Raw genomic sequence first — 26985 nt, 5'->3', positions numbered from 1 at the left:
ATGCCACAGTTAAAACTGTATTTGTGGGAAACATAATTTTCAACCAACAATAAAATGGAATTCATACTTAAGACAATTTGAGATTATCTGCAAGTACACCTGTTCTGAAAATTCTCTGATGGATGGTTACCATGACTTTGATAGCACTTAATAGTATTTTTTTCTCATACTCACATTAACTAGTTATTTTTTTGCTTTCAACTTCTTTCCCTTTGGGAATGGGATAAAGTGGAACTCTCCTAAGGACAGAACTACATGATATATTTAAATAGGTGGCACAGGAACTATTTTTTGAATTCCAAACAATAACCAAGAAGCAAATTTTGAATGCAAAGCTTTCTGAACTGGAGAGTACTTATAGAGCAAGAATTAAAGGAATCCTTAAAACCACATTTAGAAAATGACCTAAAAACATATTTGGTCTATTTTTCTGCTGAAAGACCCTGTTCTGATACCACAGCTGGTTGCCTACAACTGAACATGCCATTCAAGTTGTGCTGGAGTCCTGTTCATGGAAATTTTTCAAGGAGTTAAGCAAAAGACCTTCGGTACCTCTGTGCATGTGGAGATGTGACAACATCTCTGAGCTGAGTGTGACCATACTCTGCCTCACTGAAGGAGAGACAAGGGGAAATTAGTCTGACAAGGGAAAGGAGTTCTGTAGCTGTGCCAGATGTGACAGAATATTTAAGGACAGGAGCTAGAAAATAATTCTGCCACTAGAGAGACCATCAAGCAGAAGTGATCTTGTTTATCCTAACATTTGGTGGCAATTCCTTGAGGTCTGAGAAATAACCACTGAATTCTTACAATATTCTCCTTGATTTTAAAAAAATTGATTAGTGCACTATAATTATACATCACAGTGGGAATCATTGTTACATATTCATACATTTATATAGTAGAACGATCTATTATTTGGTCGGTTTTGTTCCCTAATACCACACTTTGCCTCCCATTCTCTCTTTCCTGGTCCCCTTCCTCAACTCTACTGGTCTCCTTTCTGCTTTCATGAGATCTACCAAACCACTTTTTTTTTTTCAAGTTTCCACATGTCCCAGAAAACATTTGATCCTTGACTTTCTGAGGTTAGCTTACTTCACTTAAAATAATGCTCTCAAGTTCCCAAAATTTTCCTTCAATTGACAAAATTTCATTCTTCTTTATGGCTGAATAAAATTCCATATTTAAGTTAATATGAGTTGCATTCTGCTACTTATAACCATACCCCCACAAACCACACATTGACATAGGCAAATTTATGCAAATACCCAACTCTTAAAATAGTAATATTATATCAGAAAATACACAATATTTATAAATATTGTTATCATTTAATTTTCACAACTGAGGTACAGTTTTAGTACCTGCCAAAGCTCACACAATGTGTGACAACACTGATGTTTAAATTCACTCTGATCTTTCTCTGTGCATTGGGGAATATACAGACTTCTGCATCACACTTGGATAGAAAACCTTTCTTTCTCTAGAGATTTGTATTTTCATGTTAAGTCTATTTTTTTTTTGCAAAGCTTTCATATATCACATCATATGACTATTAGTTTCTTGCTGTCTCTCAAATGTATCTAAAATTTAAGATACCCACATTTCATTTATACATCCAAATATTTGGCTATTAATCTAGTCTGGATCAGACATTTTTCCAACTTGTTAGTTTTCATTATCAAGGACAATGGAATTTAACGTTCTCTCTACTATAAATAAAAGATATGACTTGAAAGCTACATCACTGCTTTCAATCTTAAATCAATTCCCAGCCTGCATATATTCAGTGGCCTTTGTGTCATATCAGAATGCTTTCTTAATTTCAGCATGGCAAGTATGAGACAAGGAATTATGTATTTTTATCATACCACCCAATAAAAATCTTTTAAGAACTGTTAATATCATTTATTCACAGAAATAATGATTGTGTAACTTGTTTGTAGTTTGACTTATAAAAATGGCCATAGTGCACAAAGGCAGGGGGATGGCACAGGTTGCCTACTGATATGTCAGCAAAGTCCAGTGGGTTCAGCTAAAACTTAAAGACAAGTGACTGCCTCCCGGGGAACCCCTAGAGGGCAGTATTGCTGTGCATTCTGAACATAAACACTAAGAAACTGATTCCACACAGCCAGACAAGCTAGACATGAAAAGAAATAGGTCTTCTAAGTTAAAAGTTTATTTTTTTTAAAGGATATTTGGTTCATACTCTTATTTTAAAGTCACTCAAAATTTTACAGCAGCCCCAAATAAATTTTTGTTTATTCTCAGCACCATTTATTAACCATTTATTAGTGTTCCATTCTAATGATTATATTTTAAAAATTTAAAACATGTTATTCTCTTTAGATTCCAAATTTAAATAATACATATTCAATTTTTGATTGTTTAATGTCATGTTGTAGTTGGTTTTGTTTTGCACATGGTGCTTTTTTCTTTCTTTCTTTTTTTTTTTTTTTTTGCTGGATTTTGTTCCATGCAGGCACAAAAATCATCTGCCAAGATTACCTCTCAAATAAGATTTTGTTCAAAAGCTGTACTAGATCCTTAATCCTGTGGAAATATGTTAATATTGCCACATTTAAAAACGTAACTGAAACCTAAACTAATGATGAGAGACAAGAAAAGAAAAAGAAAGAAAAAGAAAGAAAGAACTTATATTTAAGAAGAAATGTGCTCATGTTGCTCTAGACATTTCCTTAAAAGAGAAAAGATAATGGTTTTAAATAAAGGAAAGGGGCAGCCACTCTCACATGAGGCAGTACTGGTGTGAATGCAGTATTAGCCATGGTTTGCTCACACACAAATAAGGACCCTGAATCCTGTCTTTTCTCTAAAACAAGCAACAACCTGAGTGCTTCTCCTACCCAAGTTTGTTACCAAGGGGCACACACAAATATAAAATATAGCTTTATTCCCAAGGAATTCACAATCTATTTGAGAAATTAGAGTAAGAGATGGGTGCAAAAAAAAAATGGAACTATAGAGGAAAAACAACAAATACAAGAGCTATCACAAGAAAAAAAATGCATCTGTTGAAAATGGGTGGTTGAGGAGTTGGTTACTGTGTGGTTTCTGGGAGAAGGAGCTGGGCTACAGAATGGGTAAGGGTGGAGAGAGGAAAATGAGAAGTAACAACAATTCACAGAGAGTTGATCCTGTACTCAAACATGAGAGGACTGAATAGAGCAAATTTAATACACGCATCACTAAACAACAATTCTAAAAAAAAAAAAAGAGTAGATTTCCATCCCACCTGTCATTCCTAGAAATTGTACACCATGTCACAAGGAGGCACTTAGCCTGATTCCATAGCTTACCTTCTCCTTCTCACTTGAAAAAAAACACGATGAAAAAAACAGGTATGAACATTTATTGCTTTCACCATGTCTTCCTAAGCACCCCTAGGGAATTTCCAAAACCATGGAAGTGCAAAACGACACACAAATTAAAAAACTACCCTTGACTTTTAACTTGCATCAATGTGCTTTTAACAAATAACTGCACTTATTTGCTGACATGCCCATTTTCTTAGTCTACTGTACCATTAGCCTCTAAGGAAGGACTCATGTTTTTCGGTGGCAGTGCTTAGCATGGTACCCTGGGACCTGGTAGACATTAGAATAACCAGTGTATTAGAAAATATACAGATTCTAGCCTCCAATCCATTTCAGTTGGGAAATCTGCCTGCAACAGACTCCTTCTGGACATTGTTTTGTACATAAAACTTTAGTCTATGTTTCACACTTACTCTGAGGCCAGTTAAATCATTTTTTTAGGTTACTCATGAGTACAAGGACTGTTTTATTTACTTATGTCTTCCAAATTGTGTACTATGCAAGCAGGAATATAAGTAGCACTTGTTGCATTTAGAACCTTCTCTTTTTCCTTTTCCTATGCACCAATTTACCTTTAGCTGAGGTTGACCACTTAAAAGCACTTTGCTTTAACCTCACATTCATATTTAAAGATTGTTTAGAATTAATCATGGAGAATGTTGAGATGAAAAAGGGTGAGAAGGCTTCTGAAAATGGGGGACATATTTTGAGTTTTCTAGAAGTGTAACTAAGACTAGCAAATACAATTCTAATTAAGTAAAGGCTAATTTCCTTTAATGACTGGAATACCTACTAAGATTTCTCTAAAATAAAAGCTTACAAATGGCATGCATGAGGAAACAACCATTGAAAAAGAAAACAGTACTACATCATGGAAAACATCATTAGAGAATATCATTAGAAAAGTAGCATTCAAAAACCAATGTGCTAAAGACAACTTCTCATTGAAACTTTGATCAGAGAGTACTTTTTTTTTTTTTTTTAACTTCTGTGCACTCATTATGTAATTTGGCTCTTGTATCATTCTTGCACATAAAGAGTAAGGACATGACTAAAATTAAAAACAGAATTCTAAAAATTCATAATTCAGAAGCTATGGGATTCAAAGTCAAACAAATAACCATTCCAAAGAACATAAGCCAGGCTCCCTACCTTTCCAGGATTGAAGCTTAATGCCAAATGTTTGAATTGTGGCATTAAAAGTAAAGGACTCTGGGGTCTCACAAAATGAAAAGCATTTTTCAAGTGAAAATTGGATTCCTTTTTTTTCTGTGAATATTTGGACAATGCTGAATTCATTCATGATAATCGAAACAAATACAATAGCACCACTAAAAATACTGCATTACACAAATGCATGTATTTTTTAAAAGAAAATACTTTTTAAAAAAAATATCAAGGACGAAAACATCTGCAGAACAAGAATTTAATACTCCTTAGGACTAACAATAGGCTAAAATTAGAACTAGAGACTCTTGAAAAATACCCCAGAAGTTGAATAATCTATTACCTTTCATCCTTAATGGCATACAGCTGTTGTTATAAGCTATGCTGCAACAAGGTAGTTGCTAATTAATGATAGAGTAGTAACATTTTCAAGAGATTTGCTTACTTATAATTAAAGTTGATTTAAGGCTATTTTCATTCAAATTTTGGGGCATTTTGTTAAATGGAGGAGAAGGGGTAGAATTAAGGCCACTGGATTCCTTCATGCTAACTTGCAGTCAGTCTAACTTGCCAGTCTGTGTGTCTTTGTGTCCAGAGAAAAAAAGATTAACTGCTACAGTGACAGCGACAGTAAGTCTCCCCTTCTATGTGTCTTGTTTCTTTGACCTTTCCGAACACTCAGTGTGCAGCCTCTCACTTTCACCTCCAAAGGTCCCAGATGCCACTTATTCTCCTAAACGCTTCTTAATAGCAGCAATATGTTCTGGTGTCCATTTAAATGTCATGATGCATTTTCCCCCCAGTTAGGTAGCAATATATGGTTATTCACAACATTGTCTCCCTGTTGCTTCTAACTGTTTCTCAATGAAACTAATTCAGAAAAATATCGACTATTGCTTAGATATTCAGATTTTCTTATTTTTCTGAAATCTGGAGTCTCTGGTCATAAAATCAAATTTTATATAAGGAGCACTTATTTATGACTTTGGTTTCCAAGCCTCATGTAAACCATAGAGTATAGACCATTCTCAATAATTTAGGCATCTCATGTGAAATTTCAAGCCTATTTTACCAAAATATATTTTACATTTTCACAAACTTAAAACAATATTCTAAAGATCACAAAGGTGGTAATTTGTTCTTTTTTTTTTTTTAAAGAGAGAGAGAATTTTTTTTATTTTTTAATTTATTTTTTATTTTTAGTTCTCGGCAGACACAACATCTTTTTTGGATGTGGTGCTGAGGACCGAACCCGGGCCGCATGCATGCCAGGCGAGCGCGCTACCGCTTGAGCCACATCTCCAGCCCGGTAATTTATTCTTTATAAAAGATATATAAGTTAAAAAATTGTTTTTTGCATTCTAAGAAATGTACAAATTTATAAGAATGTACAGGTGATATAAAAATAACATGAAACTAATTAACAATTGAGAATATATAAGCACTACATTAACAGTCCATAGTTTGGGGTCACAAATCAGAGAATGAAATTTGTCACCAATGTCTGTCTCCAAATATGAAAACTGAACCTAATTAGAGAAATCAAAGAAAGTAGTACCTCTTTGTCTGACATGGTCAAAAAATTAATTCAGTATGCATAAATAACCATTATTATGATGATCCATATCTATGTATATATCTATCTGTCTGTCTGTGTATACATACATAGAAATATACCTCATTCTCTTCTTCTTCTGTGTTTACAGTAACTTGGCAATTCTATCATTTATTCAACTCAGAAATGCAGGTTTCCTGTTCCATTGACTAGTGAGCAAAATCAATCTAAAACTTAGTTAAATAGATAGGCTGGGTCAAACAGGATTCCTTTTCTTTATTTTCCTCCTCCTTGCACTCTCTTCTGCCCTCCCTCATTTTCTTCTAGTTTCCATGTTGCATGACAGGAGAGACACCATCACTATCTCAGTTCAATGACTTCCTATCTCTTCTAGGGGAAAACAGGCTTTGGGGTCAGCTGCCAGCTTCTGCCTCCAAGGTTGAGGACAATCAGCCACTCTGCGCCCTGGTGACCAAGTCCTGCCAAATGGTGGCAGATGGTGTCTTCCCCTCAGACCTCTAAGAGTCACATGGCAATTGGCCTGGGTGAATGTTCAGGCTCCTCCAGGGCTTGTCTATCCCAGTCTACCCGACTTTTCCACTCCCTCCTCTACTTTGGCAATAGAACATAGACTTAATCACTGTCACTTTTTCCATAATCCCTGCATTGAAAAATAAAGTTTTTAAAGAGTAGATCTTTTATCTGGTTTTGGTCTTTGAAGTGCATAATCAGACCACATAAGGAGGTGCAGCTGCCTTGGGAATATGCAACCACCACATAAAGCCAGAGGGGAAAGCACCAGTGGCTACAAAAGAAATATTTCTTCAAGAATCTTCTTTCCTCTCCTACGCTTATGGAATGGAGCTATGGTTTTGTCCAACTATGCAACAAAATATCACTAGACCTGAAACAAATTCAATTTCCTTCTCAACTCAGTCAGTTTTACCATCATTGTCCTTCCTCCAGTTCCAAGGAAAGAAAATGGGCCCCATCTGGGTAAATGAGGCATCTCTTCTTCCCATCAAGCGTGCAGCAATTTACCATCTATTTGTTGTGCTCACCTGTCTCCAAGCCATGTATGTGACCACTGAACCAAAATGAATCTAAAGAGTAAAAGTACAAGTAGTTTGCAGAGAGCAAAAATTTTCGCACACATAATAACATCACTCACAAACTATATACATTCAGATATTTCTGAAAATGAAAACAAAAGCCCTGTGCATTTAAAAAAAAAACTAACCTCTTTACTTCTGAGTCACTTAATATCCCCATGAGTCACTTAATACTTAATATCCCCACATATACTCTCTAAGATGTTTGTACACTTTTTCATAACAGCAAAACCCACTCTAGCACCATCTTTGGTATGACCCTGATTCTGTTTTCTGTGTCCTTTTTATTTTCATTTATGTTCTATAAGACACAAATTTCACCCCTCACCAGAGTGCTAAAGGGAAGAAAATCTCCTGTTGATATCTTGGTTTCTCAGTTCTTTCTGAAAGAATGGCAAAAAGAATGGCAGAATCCACACCACTGGCTGATAGACTGGATGTCAAGTAGGAGGAAGAGAAGGGATTCATGGATGGTTCCCTGAGTTCTGGAGTTTTCATTCAGTTAAAAGCACACTGACAACCTGGAGAAGGAAATGCAAAGAAGAGGGCTCAGAAGACTTGTACTATCAAGGCCCATGGTGCCAGAGAAGCAGGAGATAAGGAGGTAGAGAAGAGAAGAGACAGGTAGAGAGCCAAGCAGTTCTTCTATCCCAAAGCTGGAAAAGTGCAGGAAACACATTAAGAAAATCCATCAACAGAACAAGTGAGGTGCAGCTTGGTTTATAAATGATCCTTCTATTTTCAAGGCTTTAATAACATCAAAAGGCAATCCACAGTGTTCCCAACCTAGATCTGGGGCATCCTCCCTGGGGCTAAAGTAGACAGCAAGTAGCTGACAAAGGAATTATTGAAAATTAAGGAGTGAAGCATTTTTAGAAACATGCCTGGTCTTGTGCTATTTACAGCTGACTCTCTAGAGGGAGAAATCCTCCTAACAAAAAAATAAAAATAGTGCCAAGACATCCCAATAGGAACAAATACTGGGCTCAACACATGGTGCTGGAACAGCTAAATATCAACAGGCAGAAGAATGAAGGGAGACCCATTTCTTTTACCACGCACAAACAGTTAATTTAAAATAAATCATAGACCTAAATGTAAGAGTAAGACTTAGGCAAAAACTTTGGAAATGAACCTATATAACCTTAGACATTACACAAATGACCAAAGGAAAAAAAATAGAGTGAATTTAATTAAAGTTTAAAATTTTCACACTTCAAGGATACCATCAATAAAGTAAAAATACAACCTATGGGATGGGGGAATATATTTGCAAATTATATATCTGATAGGGGGTTTTACATTCAGAATACATAAAGAAATCTTATTATTCAGTAATAAAAATCCTAGATAATCCAGGTGAAAAATAGACCCAAGAAGTGAAAAAGTATTTAGGCAAAGAAGACATAGAAATTGCTAAAAATAGCACATGGAAAGTTATTCACTATCAATTAGCATTGAGGAAATCCATAGACACCACTATGAGACGTCACTTTATATTCACAAGGGTGGCTATAATAAAACTATAGAAAATAAATTTGATAAGATTATGGAGAAATTTAAAAATTCTCAAATATTGCTAATAAGGATATAAAAATCATGCAGCCAGTTTGGAAAACATTATAGCCTTATCTCAAAATGTTAAAAATAGAGTTACAATATGACCTAGAAATTTCACTCTTAGGCTATATACCCAGGAGAATTGCAAACATACATCCACATAAAATCTTAAACAAGAACATCCATCCCAGTTTTATTCAAAATAGCCAAAAAGTGGAAAAGGAAAAATATCCACCAATAAATGAACAAAGTATGGTATGCCAATATAGTGGAATACCATTCATCAATAAAAATTATGTCACAACCTGGTTGAACCTTGAAAACATTATACTAAGGGATTGAAAACAATTATAAAAACTGTATATTGTAGAATTCCATGTATACAAAAAGTCCAACATAGGCAAATCTATATAAATAGGAAGATTATTAGCTATTTCATGCTTGGGGCTTGCGTAAAATGGTTAGTGAGTGCTACTGGGTATGAGGTTTCTTTTTGGGGTTGATAAGCAAATCCTAAAGTTGAGGTATGGAAGGCTGCACAACAGTGTGAATATACTAAAACCAATTTAATTTACACTTCAAATTGGTGAACTGTATATTACATATCTCATTAAAGTTAAAAATTAAAATAAAACTTTTTCCAATATAATAAGAAAGCAGACGCTAATTGGTGGTTTGTTTCCCCTCACTGAAGTTTATATAAAATAATATGCTACCTTTTAAACAAACCCTCTACTTTGTCACCACACATTACCTCTTTCAGCTTCAAGTTAGATATCCAAGGATCATCCTCTGCCAAAATAATGTTTACCCAACAGCAAATAGTTGGCAGAGTGACTTGGCTGAGCATCACGCTATTGGATAACCACCATCTCCTCATGACCTCTCCTTTTGTGTGATACCCTAAATTCCTTTGGTTAGTTTCTTGAAGTAAGTGTTCATTAATTTTTTACCACCTTATTTTTAAACATATTTAGTTCTGAAGACTTAACAAACTACTGAAAATACTTTCAAGTTTTTCCTGTCACCGCAGCCTGCCTCCACACTGACACTGAACCACACTGTGGCGGTATTTATGGGACAGATTAGGCAGGAAAGTCTGCCTAAACATCCAGCTGCCTTGGGACACAACTAGAAGGATTATAGTACAGGCCAGTTAACAAGTGTGCATCTGCCTACATCACCACAGCACCTGGGTAAGAGATAAGAACAACAACAAGCAAACCAACTTAAACACTGCAGCTTGGAGTAACTGTCCATTCAAAATCTACTTCAGAGTCTCCTTGACTTAAAATGGTGTTATATGCTGATAAATTCAAAATATCATCAGTCAAAAATGCATTTAATACACCTAAGCTACTGAGGATCATAGTTTAACAAGGCAGTACAGTGCACATTATCAGCTGTTTCCCATCAAGACCACTGCCATATGACTGACTGTTCTAGGGGCAGCTCAAGGCTGATGCCCAGCATACAGAGAGATGGTCCCACTGTATATCACCAGCCTAGGAAAAGATCAAAACTTAAAATTCCAAGTACAGTTTCTACTGAATGCACATGGCTTTCACACCATAGTAAAGTTTAAAAAAATTAAAGTCCTATCATTGTAAATTGGAAACCATCTGTACAAACTTTGGATTTTATCAAGGAAAAATTTCTCATATCATATATGAAAACAGTTTCCTATTAACCCAATATGTAAATATTACAGAACATTTTTATTAAAAAATGTCACTGCTAGCTACCTACACATACTATGTTCCAGAGGTGTAATAAAATCTCACCAAAATTTTTGCTAGAGGAAAAAATTGTTATTTCTCTGATCAGTTTCTATCATCCTAATAAGATGACTTAGAAAAGATAACTTGGATATGAACCCTGTGTCACCCACTTACTAGTTTCATGGTCTCAGAACAGTCCTTAAACTTTTTGAACGTAAATTCATCATGTGATAACAATTTACCAGTAAGAATGGTAAAAAAAAAAATAAATAAAATAATGCATATAAAGTCTCTAACCTCTATTTAACACAGGATACATCAAATAGTAGCTATTGATATGCTTATTAAATTGTCATTACTATACTCCTAAAGTCAAATAAACTAGAGTTGCTGTGGTTTTGCTCTTAAACCTGGAAATATTAATAAAATTTAATACCAATAAAATCAAAGAGAAACCAGAACAGTGAAAATACTGTTCAGGTAGAGATTTAGGAATTTATGTATTGGCCATGGTAACCCCTGGTACCCATGGACATCATCTGTAGAATTAAAAGAATTATCTTTGGGGTTCCTTAGAACTTCTATGAAATAAAAAAGAGAGATCTGTTGGCTTATGTTATTGTAACATTTTAATTTATTTAATCTTAATTTCAGATTCAAACCATTTCTTCCAAGGTCATTTATGTTTGGAATATATGAGGAAAACAATAATAGCAAGTCACACAAACATGATGGATTTATATTTTTAACAAAGAGAATATGAAAGAAGCAATTAACCATTCCTCCCTTGATTATAAAAACCAAAACACTATAATACAGTATGAAGCTTGCATGAATGAACCAAACTTACAAAACTCTGCAAACCAATTGATCCTATCTAATCCAGTTTCTAGGTTTCTGTAAAATGAAATAATATGAAAATTCTTCTACTGCAGTTCTAGCCACATTTAATGTAGGATATAGATATTCATTCTACTGAAGGTAGGATCATATAACTTTGCTGAGTGTTTTGGTTCTAGACAGTGTATGTGACAGATATCAGGAAATGCCAAGGAGCTACTTTTTTTTTAATAAAACACATAATTCTAATGTGGAACACATTTTGAGTTCAAACATTCCACTAGAAAATATTGTAAAGGAGACATCTCTTGTTGAGATGCTCAGAAAAAAAAAAAAAATATATATATATATATATATATATATATATATATATTCTCCCCATTTGATCTTCTTATTTGCAGTTAAAGATGAAATCTGATTGTATTATGTGGAATCTTAGGATCCCATTTAAAAGTAATCTCCAATATTTGTTTGGCCAAGGAGTCCTTGAGATTTGTTTTGCTGGAAGAGTATGACTCTAATTGTTAATTGCCTCAGATATATATTGTGCTTGCTGGAGCTGCAGTCCGGCTTGGCAGACAGGTTATTTCAAACACAGGTTCAACCTCTTATACAGTGGAAGCTAACTGCTATTTGTGAGCCATCTTTCTTCCTATCACTGTGGACACTTTCCACTGACCCTTTAAGTATGGTTTCTTTATATCATCAGTGGGTGCCAGGTTCTAAGCTCTTTCCTATTTTCAAATAAGCAACTTGAAGATGAGTATGAATTTGCAAATGCCATGGAAGTGAAAATATGTCAAACAGCTCCCATGTTCAAATAATTGGAAAGGTGAAATATCATCCTCTCCTTGCTTCTTCCAAATATTTCCAGGGGGTAGTATTTTCAGCCACCATCAGCATACTGAGCCACTGTGCCTAGCTCTTTCTGTGTAATTAAGTCACTGACCATTAAGCTGAATATACAACCTGTTTGCTGCCTGCAGTTCCCATGCATAATTAGTTCCATCAGTAGAGGTTTCATCAGTAGCATCGGTGATACCCTTGAGGCTTTGTGTTCCAGACAACTAACGAAATGGCACTGCTGACTGCCAGGCAGTGCAGGAGAAGCCGTTCATCTCAAGGAAACAGCCAGCAAATCTACTTGAGCCTGCAGTTAACAATGGGTCATGCAGACTAGGTGGATTTAACAGTGAGGTGCCAGTTCATATTGACTAAGGAGAGAGGTCATTTATGGCTCAGGTCTGAACTCTCAGCATTTAAAAAATAAAGTCTCACAAAAGGAATTCTTTTTCTTTTTCTTTCTTTCTTTTTTTTTTTTAATTTTTTTTAACCTGGCATACAGATCACCCCATTGCTTTTCATTGAGTGCTTTCCTACCAATTTATTTTCACACATCAACAGGGGAGACATGATGGAAGAGGAGGTTACTAAGATTTATCATTGGATCTCACCACTTTCAAAATAATGAGGTTCCCTTTAAATGGAGGTGAGTTGAGGACATGTGTGAAGGTAGATCAGTGGAACTAATTTATACAAATCACTGTCCTCATTTGGGTGACACTAGTCTATCTCATTTGGTAATTCCATATCATAATATTCATTTTTCTGATGAGAAAATGGATGCACAGCAAGAAGATTTGCCTAAGAAACACAGCAGAGGCAAGGGTCTCATCTCCCTTCTCTATCTGTTCTGTAGGCACTAGACTGATTAGTAGATGAACTTGATCAGTGTTCCCAGAATGTTCAGTAAAACTCTACCTCTAAGTGATGTTCAGGGGGATGATAAAAAAAAATAGATCCCCGACAATCAGAAATTAGTGTATAATGTCCAGCTTAGAGCTGATTCTTACTAAATGTTTAATGAACTGCATTAAGCCTTGAGTTTGAATTGGATTACAGAATTAGCGACACTCCTGATGATCAATCCCCAAATCTACCCATTTCCATACCACATTGACATCCTGTGTCTTCCTTCCTTTTTTGGTGAGAAATATTTATTCAATGACTATGACGTGTCAGGTAGTTTTCTCTGTGCTAGGATTAGATGACGAGCAAACCAGAGTTCTAGCTCTCATGGAACCTGCATTCTTGTGGAGGAGACAGATGTTATTTATATTAGACAAAAGGTAAGCATTACAGGTCAGGAAACTTCAAGGTGGATCAAAGTTCAATGGGAGGCTAAGTCACTGATTCTAAAACAAGAAATAAAATAAAAATAAAAATAAATTTATATATATATATATATATATATATATATATATATATATATACACACTTGATGGAAGGCATGATCAAGTACAAGCTTCCTCAAAGAAACAACAAGTAAAGCACCATCTGAGGGATGAGCTAGAATTCTTTTATGAATTTGGAAATTAGGGAAAGGAACTACTTTAAAAAGAGGAGACAGTATGCAAATGTTCTGTGGCCAGAGTGAAGCCTGACATACTTGAAAAACTGAAAGGCCAGTGTGGTTAGAACTCCAAGAGCAATAGAATGAAATACATGGGGGATGGTTTACATAGAAACTAATATTTTGATAAAGTATTTTAAAAATAGACAGTGACTTGCTCAGATTTTAACATTAAAATGTCATTCTGTGTATAGGAACTTTCTGTACCTTTTGTGTGACTTTTCTCTAAAACTAAAACTGCTCTAAACAATAAAGTCTGCTAATATCACTCTGGCTATGGTGTACAGGATGAAGCAGAGTGGGAGGGAGAATACAGTCTGAAGATACACTAGGAGAACACTGCAGTTGTCCAGGACAGAGGGCCAGACACTGAGGGCCCTCCACTACCAAGAAGTCAGGGAAAACAGAAAAGTTCAGTAGTGACTGAGAGACATGGACAGTTAACAAGGCTGAACATCAGGAACGTGTAGTATCCTCAGAGCCAAATAAAGAATGTGTACCAGAAAGTGACCAACTGTGTCAAATGATTCCAAATGAGCACTTATTATGAGTATTGAAACTTAAACACTGGATTCAGAAAAATTGGGTGTCATTTACTACATTAGTAAGAAAAAAGTCTTCTGAGGGGCAAAAAGAGATTGAGTGAAGATAGGAATCAAAAAGGGTATAGAACAGAATCTAGAGGAGTTTCTGAGTTGACAGAGAATGCAAAAAGTGTGGTCAAGAGATTATTTTATAAATCAGAGGAATAAGAGCATGATTGGATATTCCTTTTTTTTCAACTGAGCATGCATAGAATTAATTTGCATTTTCTATAAAAATACCAGTTCCCAGCATACACTTAGAAACTTTTGGAAATACCACAATATGGAAGTCAAAGCAACATAGCAAGAGGGAAATAGAACAATCAGTAGATTGGAATTCCTAAATGATAGAAGTGAATGGAGTTCAAAAACAAAGGATTGGATTTGTGAAGGAAAAAGGCAGTTTCTCTGTTGTAATAGAGGAAAAGAGGATTTAATGGAAGTTAAAACAAGCTCCATATATTTGATATCAGGAAATTGGAGAAATAGCCATAAAATTAAGTTGGCAGAGAAGTTATCTACAGGAGAGAGGGTGATCAAAAATCAAAATCAAAATAAATCAACTATTCGAATGATAATTGATTTGCATCAGTTGGGTCCCTGTGAAATGAGTTACTTATCTTTCAATCAAAGAACCTATTATGAGAAATCATAGTTCATAGATTGGAGCCAAAGAGCCCACAAGCACAGTTTTGTCATTATCTCCTCTGTGTTTCCTGTGAGCAAGTGACACATCAGGAATAATGAGTCATGCGAAAAACACAACGTGATTGGTGCTGAAGAGATGAACCCCACACTGGGTCACGCCCCTGCGCTAATCGTTCTCCAGAAGCCTTAATTGCCTGTCTTGATACCACTTGCTCCTCAGTATCCTGAATGACAAGTTGGTAATTCACCACAGAAGCCTTGGGCCACTGGAAAAGATGTATCCAGACCTCCCTTTGGCTTTCTGCCCCGGACCAGACACAGCACAGCAGTGTGTGATGCATTCGCATGCCACTTTTACAAAGAGTTTGTCCAACGCAAATAAAACTGGCCTTGATTTAAAAGAAAGAGTAAAAAAAAAAAGTAACAATAACACTAAGGCTAGATGTCTGGTCTATTTCCGTTAGGCGAAATGTCAACAGCAAAACAAAACACTCTGATTAAATCCAAGGTCAGTTTTTGGAAGAGAGTATCTAGGTTTTTTTTTTTTTTTCTGGACAGCCCCCATTTTGGTTTCACATCTTCTTAATTCCTGCTTTGGCGGCTAAATCATTCAGGCTTTTTGATCTTTAGGAAAAGTGGAAGTAGAATTTTGGATGGCCACGGGATGCCCATGTCTCCAGGTGAACATTTCTGCTTCTTCCTTGGAGGACTAGGATGGAGCTCAAGCAGTCAGGGACAACCTGATGGGGAGTCTGCCCTAAAACGAGAAGCCCCTAGAAGAGCACGTAAGTATCACTGCCTCTTTTAATTCCTTTGGGAGCTGAATTGTGTTTTCCCCAAAATATAGGTTTTGAAGTTCTAACCCCCAGTACCTTAAAATTTAAGAATTCTAAATTCCTAAATGTGGAAACAGGTCTTAAAGAGGTAAGTTGAAATGAGGCCACTAATTCTATACAGTTATTGTCCCTACAAGAAGAAGAAATTAGGATATAACAGGGATCAGAGTAAAATCCCCTGAAGGCACAGGGCAAAGGGGGGGGCATAGGAGCCAAGGAGGGGCCCTTCCAAAGAAACCCACTCTGACACCATCTTGATTTTGGACTTTCAGTAGATGAATTCTGAGGAAAAAGTTCTGTGTAAGCCACCAGTTTTAGAGACTTTGTTATGGCAGTTTTAGAAAATTAACAGACACTGTAAACACTCTCTGCCCACTCCCTTTTCCCGTCACAGGGCCTCTGACAGTTAGCACAGGACTCAGTGCTATGCCAGCTTTATTCTTTCTTCAGTGCTGGGTGTGGAGCCCAGAGCATCACACATGATAGGCAAGTCCTCTGCAGCTAAGCTGCCCTCCACCCCTGCTGCAAACTTTTGTCACTCTTATTTATTAGCAGTTGTCGCACTGGACATCATTTTGTTTCTTTTGATACATTCTTTTTCTAATGAAATGTGATTTCCCTTTTTCATTCCCACATCATTTGTGACCTATTGGTTGCTCTCCACTGACCGTCAACTCACCCACACACTCTCTCTCTAGCTAAGATACAGCTCCGAGAAGACCCTCCATGGAAGAAGAACTGCCTGGAGACTCTATTCACATAATAGCAGCTGACGTTTGTTTAGGACCTCACCATCTATTTTCTTAGCCTGATTTGATTGCAAGGCTCTTTTTAATTATTGTTTGAAAGAGGCAGGTAAACACAAACAGCTTGAGAATGCATAATTAAAACCACACCACGGAGAACAATGAGAGGCAAAAACACATTTATTTGTCTGGCAAATAACTTGTTAATATACAGCCTCTGTCAATGAAGTAATAAAAAATACTGTTTGTTTTAGTGTTAATGAAGGACTGAGGGATGAGGCAATGAGGACTCTTTTTGAAGAGTAAAGAGTGTGTGAAGTTAATGAACTTCTCTAGTCTCCAGGCTCCTAAGGCACTGGGGAAAAGAGCTATGATCCAAATAAATAATTCAGAGTTGGAAGGTTCTAAAATCCAATGCAATCATTCCATAGAGATAAGAAAGTGAAGTCCAGTTTATGCATTAATTCAACAAGCAGACTTTGAGCAGGTACTGTGTGATAGCACTCCATAAGGCATTGGAAAAAAAAAGGTATCATCTCTAGTCCTAAGACCTCCCAAAACATGAAACGTTAGTACCAAGAAGAGAGGAAGGGAATGCAGAATATATCAATTTTCAAACCCATAACCTCATTTCTTCATGTCATCTTTATTTCTCTTAATTCTCGGATATTTGGCCTATATGGGATAGAGATAATAAACTGACTGACCCATATTCTTTCTGGGGTATGAAGGTTGTAGTGTGTGGTGGTTTTGTGGGTTTATATGGGTGTGAGTCTAGATATTGTATTTATTAAGAAAGTAAATAAATACACGGATTGACAGCAGGAAACATGCTATTTATCCATCGCAAGCCATATTAAACAAGCTGTTATATGAACAGCCTGTCGCAAATCAGAACAGGCTTGATATATGTTTTAGTAAACATTAAATAAGAATATCATGGAAGTGTTTCTCATACTAAGGCTACAGGAAAACTAGGGGTGGGGCAGGGATATATTTACAATAAATGAATGGTAGGTGAAATAAATTATCCCTCTGTGAGTAGATGTTTGTTAAATTCATTTTCTTTTACCTGAAAACAAAATATTTTTACTATCTGTGAGATACTTAGCACTGTAAGATGAGAAACAGAAAGTCTCTTTCAAACAATAATTAAAAAGAGCCTTGCAATCAAATCAGGCTAAGAAAATAGATGGTGAGGTCCTAAACAAACGTCAGCTGCTATTATGTGAATAGAGTCTCCAGGCGGTTCTTCTTCCATGGAGGGTCTCTCGGAGCTGTATCTTGGCTAGAGAGAGAGAGTGTGGGTGAGTTGACTGTCAGTGGAATGAATATTGTAAAAATAAGAGTTTGAAAGATGATTGGAGGATATTTAATCTTGCAAGGGATATTTTAATCTCATAATACTTATGAACAGCTCCCTGAATTTTGTGTGGACTGAACTAAGTATGGGAAAAGGTTTTCATGCTAAGCACACCCAGGCTCCTATTAATGGTATTCATTATTTTAAAAGCCACATAAGAGATCTCAGCTCTTGTCAGAACCTAGAGTCTAAATAAGCTAAGACAGGGCTAAAAAGAGACTTTCTGTTTGGTCACTAACACTTTTTAGGTTTATGATGAATTTTTTCCTTATAAAAATATTCAGAGATGTTTTTTTCCCAGTAAAAATGTTGGCACATAATTTCTGAATCATGATTTTGAGGCAGTGGGTGATGCCATGGCCTGGGGAGACAGGCTGTCTCTGAGTTCTAATTCTGGCTCTGGTGGCACCAGTAGGGATTAGTGATTTATATTCATATCTTCAGCCTTCTTTTCATAGGTTTGCTTTTTTTATCTAACCATGGCCCATAGAAGGTCAAATCTGGTCCACTGCCTCTATTTTACATTTTTAACTGGGAAAAATAACTGAAACAGGAATAATATTTCTTGATATTTGAAAATTATATGAAATTCCTATTTCAGTGTCCATGGATAAAGTTTTATTGGAACACAGCCACACACATTTATTTACTCTGACAGCAGAGTCAAACAACTGTAAGAGACCTTATGGCCTGAAGTCTAAAATATTTAATCTCTAATCTTTTATAGAAAATGTTCACTGGTCCCTGATCTATCACTTAGTGATGATGGATGGATCAGTGGGACGATAAGAACTCTGCTTGAAGGGCCACTTCTCATAAGTGATCATATGATCACAAGTTATATCTCTTCATAAGTGCCCTAAAAGCCACTTGATCAAAGTGATATTAGCCAGAATTTTAAAGGATTAAAAGCATTTTAAAAATGTTCATTGTGTCATGTTAATAGCTTCTTTCAAATGTATGTTTTAAGGCATTTTTAAGTAGGAAGGGAATTTGGAAACAAAAATCCCAAAAATGTTTTTTCCTTTTTTAATAAAAGAATACATAGTAGCTAAAACATACTGATTTTTGCCGATGCATTTATTTAATTCATGTTCAGGACCACTTGTGCATATAGAATTATATTTTCATACCATAAACAACTCCTACTCACATTCTCTAAATGATCTGCACACATTAAAACTGAGCAAAAGCAAAACAATAGTGAGCCAAAAAAGAAAAAAAAAAAGGCTGCCTACAGACTTAGGCAGACAAAAAAAAGAGAGGGAGAGAGAGAGAGAGAGAGAGAGAGAGAGAGAGAGAGAGAGAGATAGAAAGAGAGAGATTGTCACAGTTGTTTTGGGATAACAAATATAATTGTAAGGATTTTAGCTTAAAGTACCAGCACAGAAGAGGGAAAAAGTTAAGATAAAGGGACCATTGTAAAATTAAGATGCCTTAGAAGCATATTTAAATAAGTAATCAAGAAAATTACCAACTTTTATGCTAAAACACATTGAAATATCCCTACATTTTCATATAAAATAGATGCCAAACACTGACTTAAAAACTTTATTAAATGACACAAAGTTAATGTATCCAATGACTTTGTTTGTTAAACCCAGAAGGAGTTGCAAATACTGACACGGATGGTAAACTTCAATTGCTGATGTTACATAATTATTTCAAAAACTCAGAAACTGGCCAAGCATTTTTTCTTTCCCAGAGACACCCATGAATATCTGTCAAAACTATTTATTTCTCACTTGGCTTATTACATAACACAGCTGCACTGACCATCTAAGTAGGTTCAAGTTTTGGTAAATTAAAAATTTTATAGCCTCCAGGCACATGAAATGTTCTATCCAGGAAACACTATGTTGTAAATGCATGAAATAGGTTTGTGGGGTTACGTACCTGTAAGGACCAGGAAAAGAACTACTAAATCAGAGATAAAAATTTAACCCTGAATAGTATATAAATCAATTAAAAATAATTGCAAAAAATGTGTCATGTTTGTGTATACATATACATAAATCAAATTCATAAATACACAGGAAAATACAGAGGTAAATAGAGAAATAGAGATTGAGACCATAAGACAGATTAAGATACTCTCTGGTTCCAGATATGTATTATTACTTTTAACCTGTGGTCTTTTATTGGACTTGAGGGAATCTCCAAACCCTCAAAAGTATGTACATTTTGCTAGGTATATGGATATTTCTGGCAAGAGAATCTATAGTGCATTTATTAAATTCTCTAGACACCCATGTCATTCAGTTCCTATGAAACCCTTTGTAAAATAATTAGAATGAAAATATTTCTACTTTAATTTACAGATGTAATATGTATTTGTCTGAGAGTAGTGGGACTAATTAGCACAGTCATGGCAAAAGTAGGATAAATAACACCTTGTACTTTTTTGAAGGGTTTAAATTTGTTTTCAGGCAGATAAAAATCACACTAGATTATCCTTCAAAATTCTCTTTTCTTTCTGTTTCCATAGCTACTTCTACAATCCTGCTTCCCTTTTCTTCTGCATTTACCTCTTCTCTTCTTTCCCTGTGGGAAGGAAAAAGGATAAAAAAACTTCCTATATCTAATTATTACTGATTTGGGGCACTGGACTGAGATGGGCTTTGAGGGTCTGTAATACTGGAGATTGTCTTTGCAATTGGGGCTTGGCTTGGTTCCTAACATGTGATTAGCATCAGGTGTATTTTTTGGTGACTAGACACTCAGTGACAACTTGGCCAGCACATGGAAGGAGTTTGTGAAGAAGCCGAGAACAATTTCAGCATTGTTTACTCTGTCATGAGAACTGGATCCCAGAGTGTAATTATTTTCTGTGGGAAAAACATTCCACACAGGATCTTCCTTTGCTATAGTTATTAACATGTGATTAAAACCACCAGTGGCAAGTGTGTTTCTCCCCACTTTTCCATCATTGCAGAGTGATGACCTTAGAATGTGCTTTCAAAGAATTATAGGTGTGCATCTTTATCCAGTCTGTTTTTATGATGAGCTTAAACAAAATACTTGCAAATAAGGAAAATGTCTATGCTCACTTCAAGTACCAAAATGCTCATCCTTAATGGATGAGCTGAGATGAGATACCAGTGTATCCATTTCAGTTCAAAAAATTAACTCCACATGTTCAGATTTCAGAAAATATGCTTCAGGCTATAATGTACTGCTGCCTCATTTAACTCATTTAAGCCCTCCAAATGACAAATGCCCTGTCCTGCAGTTTGGAGTAGCCTTAAGAGGCAGCCAAGCCTCAGAGCACCTCATAGGATCAGATATGACATCAATTAGATGTCATCATGGGCCTGCTTCTCCTGTTCCATCCTGCCTTCCTAACTATCACACATGAACTATCTCCAGAGAGCATGCCCCAGTAATTATTCTGGCATAATCTCCACCAGAATGTGCTTCCTGGGAACTCAGTTGAAAATTATAGATAGATATAAACAGAAAGTTTCCTCTCCACTTTCTTGGAATTGCTGCCAAGACCCAGGGCTGAAGAAAAAAGAACCCACAACATGCTAAGTTGAAAAGACCAGTGGTGTTATGTTGAGTAACTTCCCCACAGGGCATGTTGAAAAAGACATATCAGAGAAGCAACTCTGCCCCTGGCTATTATAAGGTAAGGTCTAGAAAACAGGAAGTGCCTCTTGGAGAAAGCAGATTTCAAGATAAATATTATTTTTTGAGGGCAAGGATATCTCCCATCTACTTGAACAAGTCAGGAAAGCACAAGAGCATTGCTTGTAAATTTTGAACTGTGACAGAATAGTCACCCATCCCTTCACTAAGTTGAGGAATCCTGATGGCCTCTGAAGTTTGGCATGCCATTGACCTTGCTGGGTGCTGTAACTGATGACCCACAGACAGAAGGATAAGATGAAGGAGGAAGCAACAGAGAAATAGCCTGCTTTTTTATTAGTTGGCAGGCCAGGAAGCATGAGTGTCCTGGTAGATGAATCAACACAAAGAAGCAGCTGGCCTTGAAGTCCTCATGTTTCACTCCATCCAACAGGACCATCTCCAGTGTGGGAGTAGCTTACTATGTGAAGTAGGTTACCAATTGCAAGGTCACGGTAAAAGCCACAAATAAACCCCATGAATGTGTTAACATTTGGAAAGGAATGCAATGACCAGTCAGTGTGAGGGGGCTACACCCAGCAACAGCATCTGTATAGGAAGAATTCTATCTCCTGTTCTTTCAGTCTTTTCATTAGAGAGGAAAGAAGAGAAAGTGAAGTGTGTGAGGAATCTCTCTACTTCAGCCACCAGGGAAAGAAATGATCCTACACAGCAGGAAATAAAAGCTCAACATAGCAAAGTGGATGTCATTTCATGACCAAGATTCCTTCAGAAACATGGCAAATATATACACTTCAATAAATATCTGTTCAGCATCTTGTGTTACGTTGTCCTAGATGCTAGGGATATAGTAATGAGCGAGAAAGATAGGTACAGTTCTTTGTCTCTTTACCTTTCTAAGTCTGAATCATTTTATTTTATTTATTTTTTCTTTGATATATATGATATATATATATGTACATATATATATATGTACATATATATATATGTATATATGATAGTGGAATACATTACAATTCTTATTACATATATACAGCATTTTATTTTTCTGAGAAAGTTAAGGCATCATTACTTCATTAATTTTCCTGTTTATTATTTTTTTAAATCACCAGAAGGAAAACTCTACCAGAACACATTTTTAAGAAGCAAAAAAGACTACATTTTCTTTCTTCAAGGACTATACATTAAAGATCTGCCAACATTTCTTTCTCAACCACATTTCCCAAAAGCTTAGTACTTGGCTGTAAATGTTCACTCCATTCTAAAACTTGGCATGTCTGATAGTAAAGTCTTCAAATTTGCCAATTTGGCTGACATCTTTTTGAATAACAAGTAGGGAAATTAGAAAAAATTGGAGTGAAATGCTATAAATCATGGTAATATTCAGAGAGATAATTCTTTTCAGGAGATAATGAACCTATACAAATTAACCCTAAATTATGGTAGATTGTTTTTGCTCATAGATTCTTACAAAAGCCTAGAGCCTGGGTAGAAATATATGAACAAATATAAACAAGTAGTGTACAAAAGTTGACATTCTTGATTCTGATGAAAATTCTTCATTTTTCTTATCTGCACACTATTATCCTTTAGTTTCATAGTACATTTCAGAGTAAAGCAAAATCAGAAACAAACAAAAATTCCTACTATAGGTGAATAATTATAAAGCCATACAGTGCACCTGTGGATAAGCTGTATGCTTACATAAGTAGTCTGCAAACATGTGATACTAGGTTAGATGGCAAAGAGCTTGCTGTTGGCTTTTGTCAGTTTTGTTGGAAATCATTATGGGCTGATAAGATTAAAGAATTTAATATCCTCCTATTCATTCATGTACATTGAAAATCAGACTTGAGGTGTTTGCCAGAAAAGCGGAGGTGTGTTAGGTCTGTAAGCATCATTTCGATGGCAGGTTTTCAGAAGTGGCATTTGAGAGAATTCTACACAGAAAGCCAATGTAGGATAATATGTGTTATGTAGGTAGGAATACAAAGGGGTCTGTACAAAGTGCCAAACACATTCTGTAACTTCCTACATCATACAACTTCTGACACATGAAAATGCTCTATTGTTACTGCCCCAATTTCCATGTTAGATTCTTACACAATTGGAATAATTGGATAGTATTATCTTATCATTCCTATTTGCAAAGATAAACCAAGTGTCTTGCTATCCCTAGATAATTCTGTGTTTGAAAAATCTGATGAAAATTGAAACAGATCTGTGAATTCATGTACAAGTATACAAGTGTTTGCTGGAAATGCTTTCCTGATTCAGAGTCACACAAATGACCGAGATTAATAACACACACTAGATTCTTGGGTGTGGCAGTTCATGTTTTCAGTTCTTCTTCAAAGAATTATTTGGCATAGTTCTCTTCACAGTTCATAAAATTATTCAAAATTATAAAACTCAACTTAGCAGCTACTATTCTACCCATTGCATTAATAATTCAGAAATCATCTTTTCAAATGAAGTATGGACATAATTTATTTACCTCCAGAATCACAGCAAGTTTGAATTTTCTCCTGAAATGTTTTTGAAAGCATAGAACCTTCAGATTTTATAGTACACAGTCTTAAATTTTGCTCACCAAAAGCCATCATATATCTGCACTGCCTGTGAAACATATGCTCTGGAATAGCAGAGTTGGAGGAAAAGTTCTCTCCCTGATTTCCTGGGCTTGAAGACATAGCTCTCTTTGAAACTCTGTTGAGAATATTCATCTATGTTGCATTAGAACTTCTTCACCAAAAGATGAAACCTCTATGCAGCTAGCAGACCAAATGGGAAAACAGACTTCTAGTATTATTGGAGATGAAAAGTCAAAGCCATCAGTTTAATACCATGATGGTTTAAAAGCCAACAGGCACTGATGTTTGAGAATAAATAGGGAAAGAAATTTCCTCTACTAATACTTCAAAGACTTAGTAACATCTGGAATCTGGTTCCATACGGGTATTCCACAAAGAAGTCAGAATAAAAGGATTTTAATAGGGCAAACAAGATTCAGGTTTCCTACAATATGTTCTCCCTGGGGGGAAACAAATAACACGATGCATCTGACTAACCTTTCTGCACTTCAGCTGCATTAATTAACATTTAGTCATGGATTCCATTGTGAGCCAGATAAACTCAATGCTACAGCTGTTTTCATTGAGGGGAAAAAATATGCCCTTACATTTTAGATTCCCAGCACTCCAAAATCTGGGAAAATATGTTTTATTGACTGCCTCTGTCCCAACATTATGTATATGAATTACATATTACACAAATAAATTCACACCCACTCTAGGCTGTGATTGTGTCAATATCAATATCATGTAAACTAGATCAGCCAGAGCCAATATTAACTATAAAAACCACATTTTTAACTCCTTTCTTCTTATGTCAAGGGATAAGGAAAGACTGAACAACTGATCAAAGAAGTAGATCATGGACTTGGAGAAATTTTTGCTGGGTTATTCAACAATGTAAATGGGGATGGAGTACACCAAGGAGGGTGGGTGCAGATGTCTAGGGAAAATGAACAGATGTTGCAGAAGTTTAACTGCAGAATCTGATGAAATGGCAGAGACATCCTCAACTCTCCATGAAAGCCAAACATGTAGAAGTGGTTGGCTGGGAGCAAAGTTGAGGTACGGAACTGTAATACTTGGTTTGTCATTGAAAGAGGGTTTTTTTTGTTTGTTTGTTTTATTTTTTATAGGAAAGGCCCAATAAATAAGATGTAGTTTTGTAAAAGGAAAGAGGTCAGTGAATCAGCTAGGCAAAGTATTCTACCTGTAATACCTTGTCAAATTTCTATCCCGTGATCACTGTAAAATCAGATCCAGTAGTCCCTTACAAGCACCAAGTCGTGACTTCTGGTTTACTGTGGAGTCTCATGGATGAATGAGAATTCAATTGTCATTTGACCATGAGTATGTGTATGTGTGCACATATATTTGTATCAATGTACAGTCTAGAAGGCATTATCTCTGTAAATAATAGCCATATTTGATACTCATCTTAATGTTCCCACCGGTAACTTAAGAAGACTAAAACTTGTCTGATGTGTCTTTATCTTTACCAACATGGAACAACAATGCTTTAATCAAACCAGAAAAAAAATATCTTACCTGGAACTACTTCAAAAAGGAATTTTCCTGGGTTTTCTTCATTACAGGGATGCTCAAGGACTTTATTTCCAGGCAGAAAAATAGTTCCCTGTGAACACAAATTCCCCAACATCAACACAATTGCAAGCACCACCAGTCATCTCATCATCATCATCATTTTCAGTGAATAGCTAAGATGCCTTGATAAACCAGTGTACAGTAACATGCATCACGTTGCTCATATTCCTGGTAATCAAATATCATGTTTGAGAATGATATGCATTTAACATTTTAACAAATATTTGCCATACATCAAATGTGTATAAGACACTGTGTTGACTTCTGGATTTATTCAAGTATCAAAGTATTAAGTGAATTCTGTGTGCCCCAAATTTTACTGAGTATTTGACCAACATCACATTAATTTAATTATGGGAATAATCTTACAAACTAGGTATTATTTTCCTCATTTTATAGTTGTAAAAACCAAGGTGGGGACATTACATAACTTAAGCAATGTTGCAATTAGTCTTCTGTTGTGCTGTAGTTAGTTATGTGTCTCCCCCAAATTGAAAATTTAATCCCAGTGCAACAATGTTAGGACATGGTGGCTAATGGGAGGGAGGTATTTAGTTATGAGGGCTCCACCCTCATGGATACATTAATGGCCATTATAAAAGAAATTGAAGCTGCAAGTTTGATGTCCCGCTTTCTCTAACTTCCTCTTTGTCCTTAAGCTATGGAATGACATAGCAAGTTGGTCCTGACCCCTTAATCTTGAACTTCTCCTCCTCAAAAACTGTGAGCAAATATATTTCAGTTGATTATAAATTACCTAGTCTCAGGTATTCTGTAATATTAGTACAGAATGGAGTAACTCATTTTGAACAACCTTTATCTTTTCTGTTGGATTTCTTGTAGTGTATCATTCCCATCAGTATCAAGATACATATAAAAGTCTATCCTATTAAAAATAAATACTGATTTAATTTGCCCTTTCATGCATTGTCCTATTTTTTTTCATTGTCTACCAAAGACTTATCTACACCAAAGCTCTTTCCTCATATGCATTCACTGCAGCCTAGTCTGTATAGCCATACAATCCATTTATAGGACTCTCACATACTGCATGCTTGACGATGTTCCATCCTCCATGAGCGTAACTTCCCAGGAGCATTTAGCTATTGACCACTATTTCTTGAAGCATCTTCTTCTCTTGGTTGTTTGATTTTACCCAGGTTTTTCCATTACTTTTCTGTTAGCAGAATCTCTTCTGCTGACTTTAATTCACCTTATAGGTATTAGAATTTTTCAAAGAGTTATTCAATGATTCCTTCTCTTCTGACTCTTTTTTTTCTCTTCAAATTATCACATCCATGCCTATGACTTCAATGAATTAAGTCAA

At 35.8% G+C, this 26985-nt stretch overlaps 1 protein-coding gene across 2 annotated transcripts in view; it reads right to left on the bottom strand.

The window, feature by feature from the left end:
- Positions 1 to 26985, bottom strand: part of Arhgap24 (Rho GTPase activating protein 24) — a 721844-nt gene that overhangs the window by 230582 nt on the left and 464277 nt on the right. For both annotated transcript variants that reach the window (XM_077803271.1, XM_077803270.1), the window contains exon 3: positions 25602 to 25689. In XM_077803271.1, coding sequence (XP_077659397.1) covers positions 25602 to 25689 — 88 coding nt within the window. The remainder of the gene's footprint in view (positions 1 to 25601; positions 25690 to 26985) is intronic.

The sequence above is a fragment of the Urocitellus parryii genome, chromosome 10 (genome assembly GCF_045843805.1).
Source record: "Urocitellus parryii isolate mUroPar1 chromosome 10, mUroPar1.hap1, whole genome shotgun sequence".
NCBI lineage: Eukaryota > Metazoa > Chordata > Mammalia > Rodentia > Sciuridae > Urocitellus > Urocitellus parryii.
This window is presented reverse-complemented; position numbering and strand designations above follow the sequence as displayed.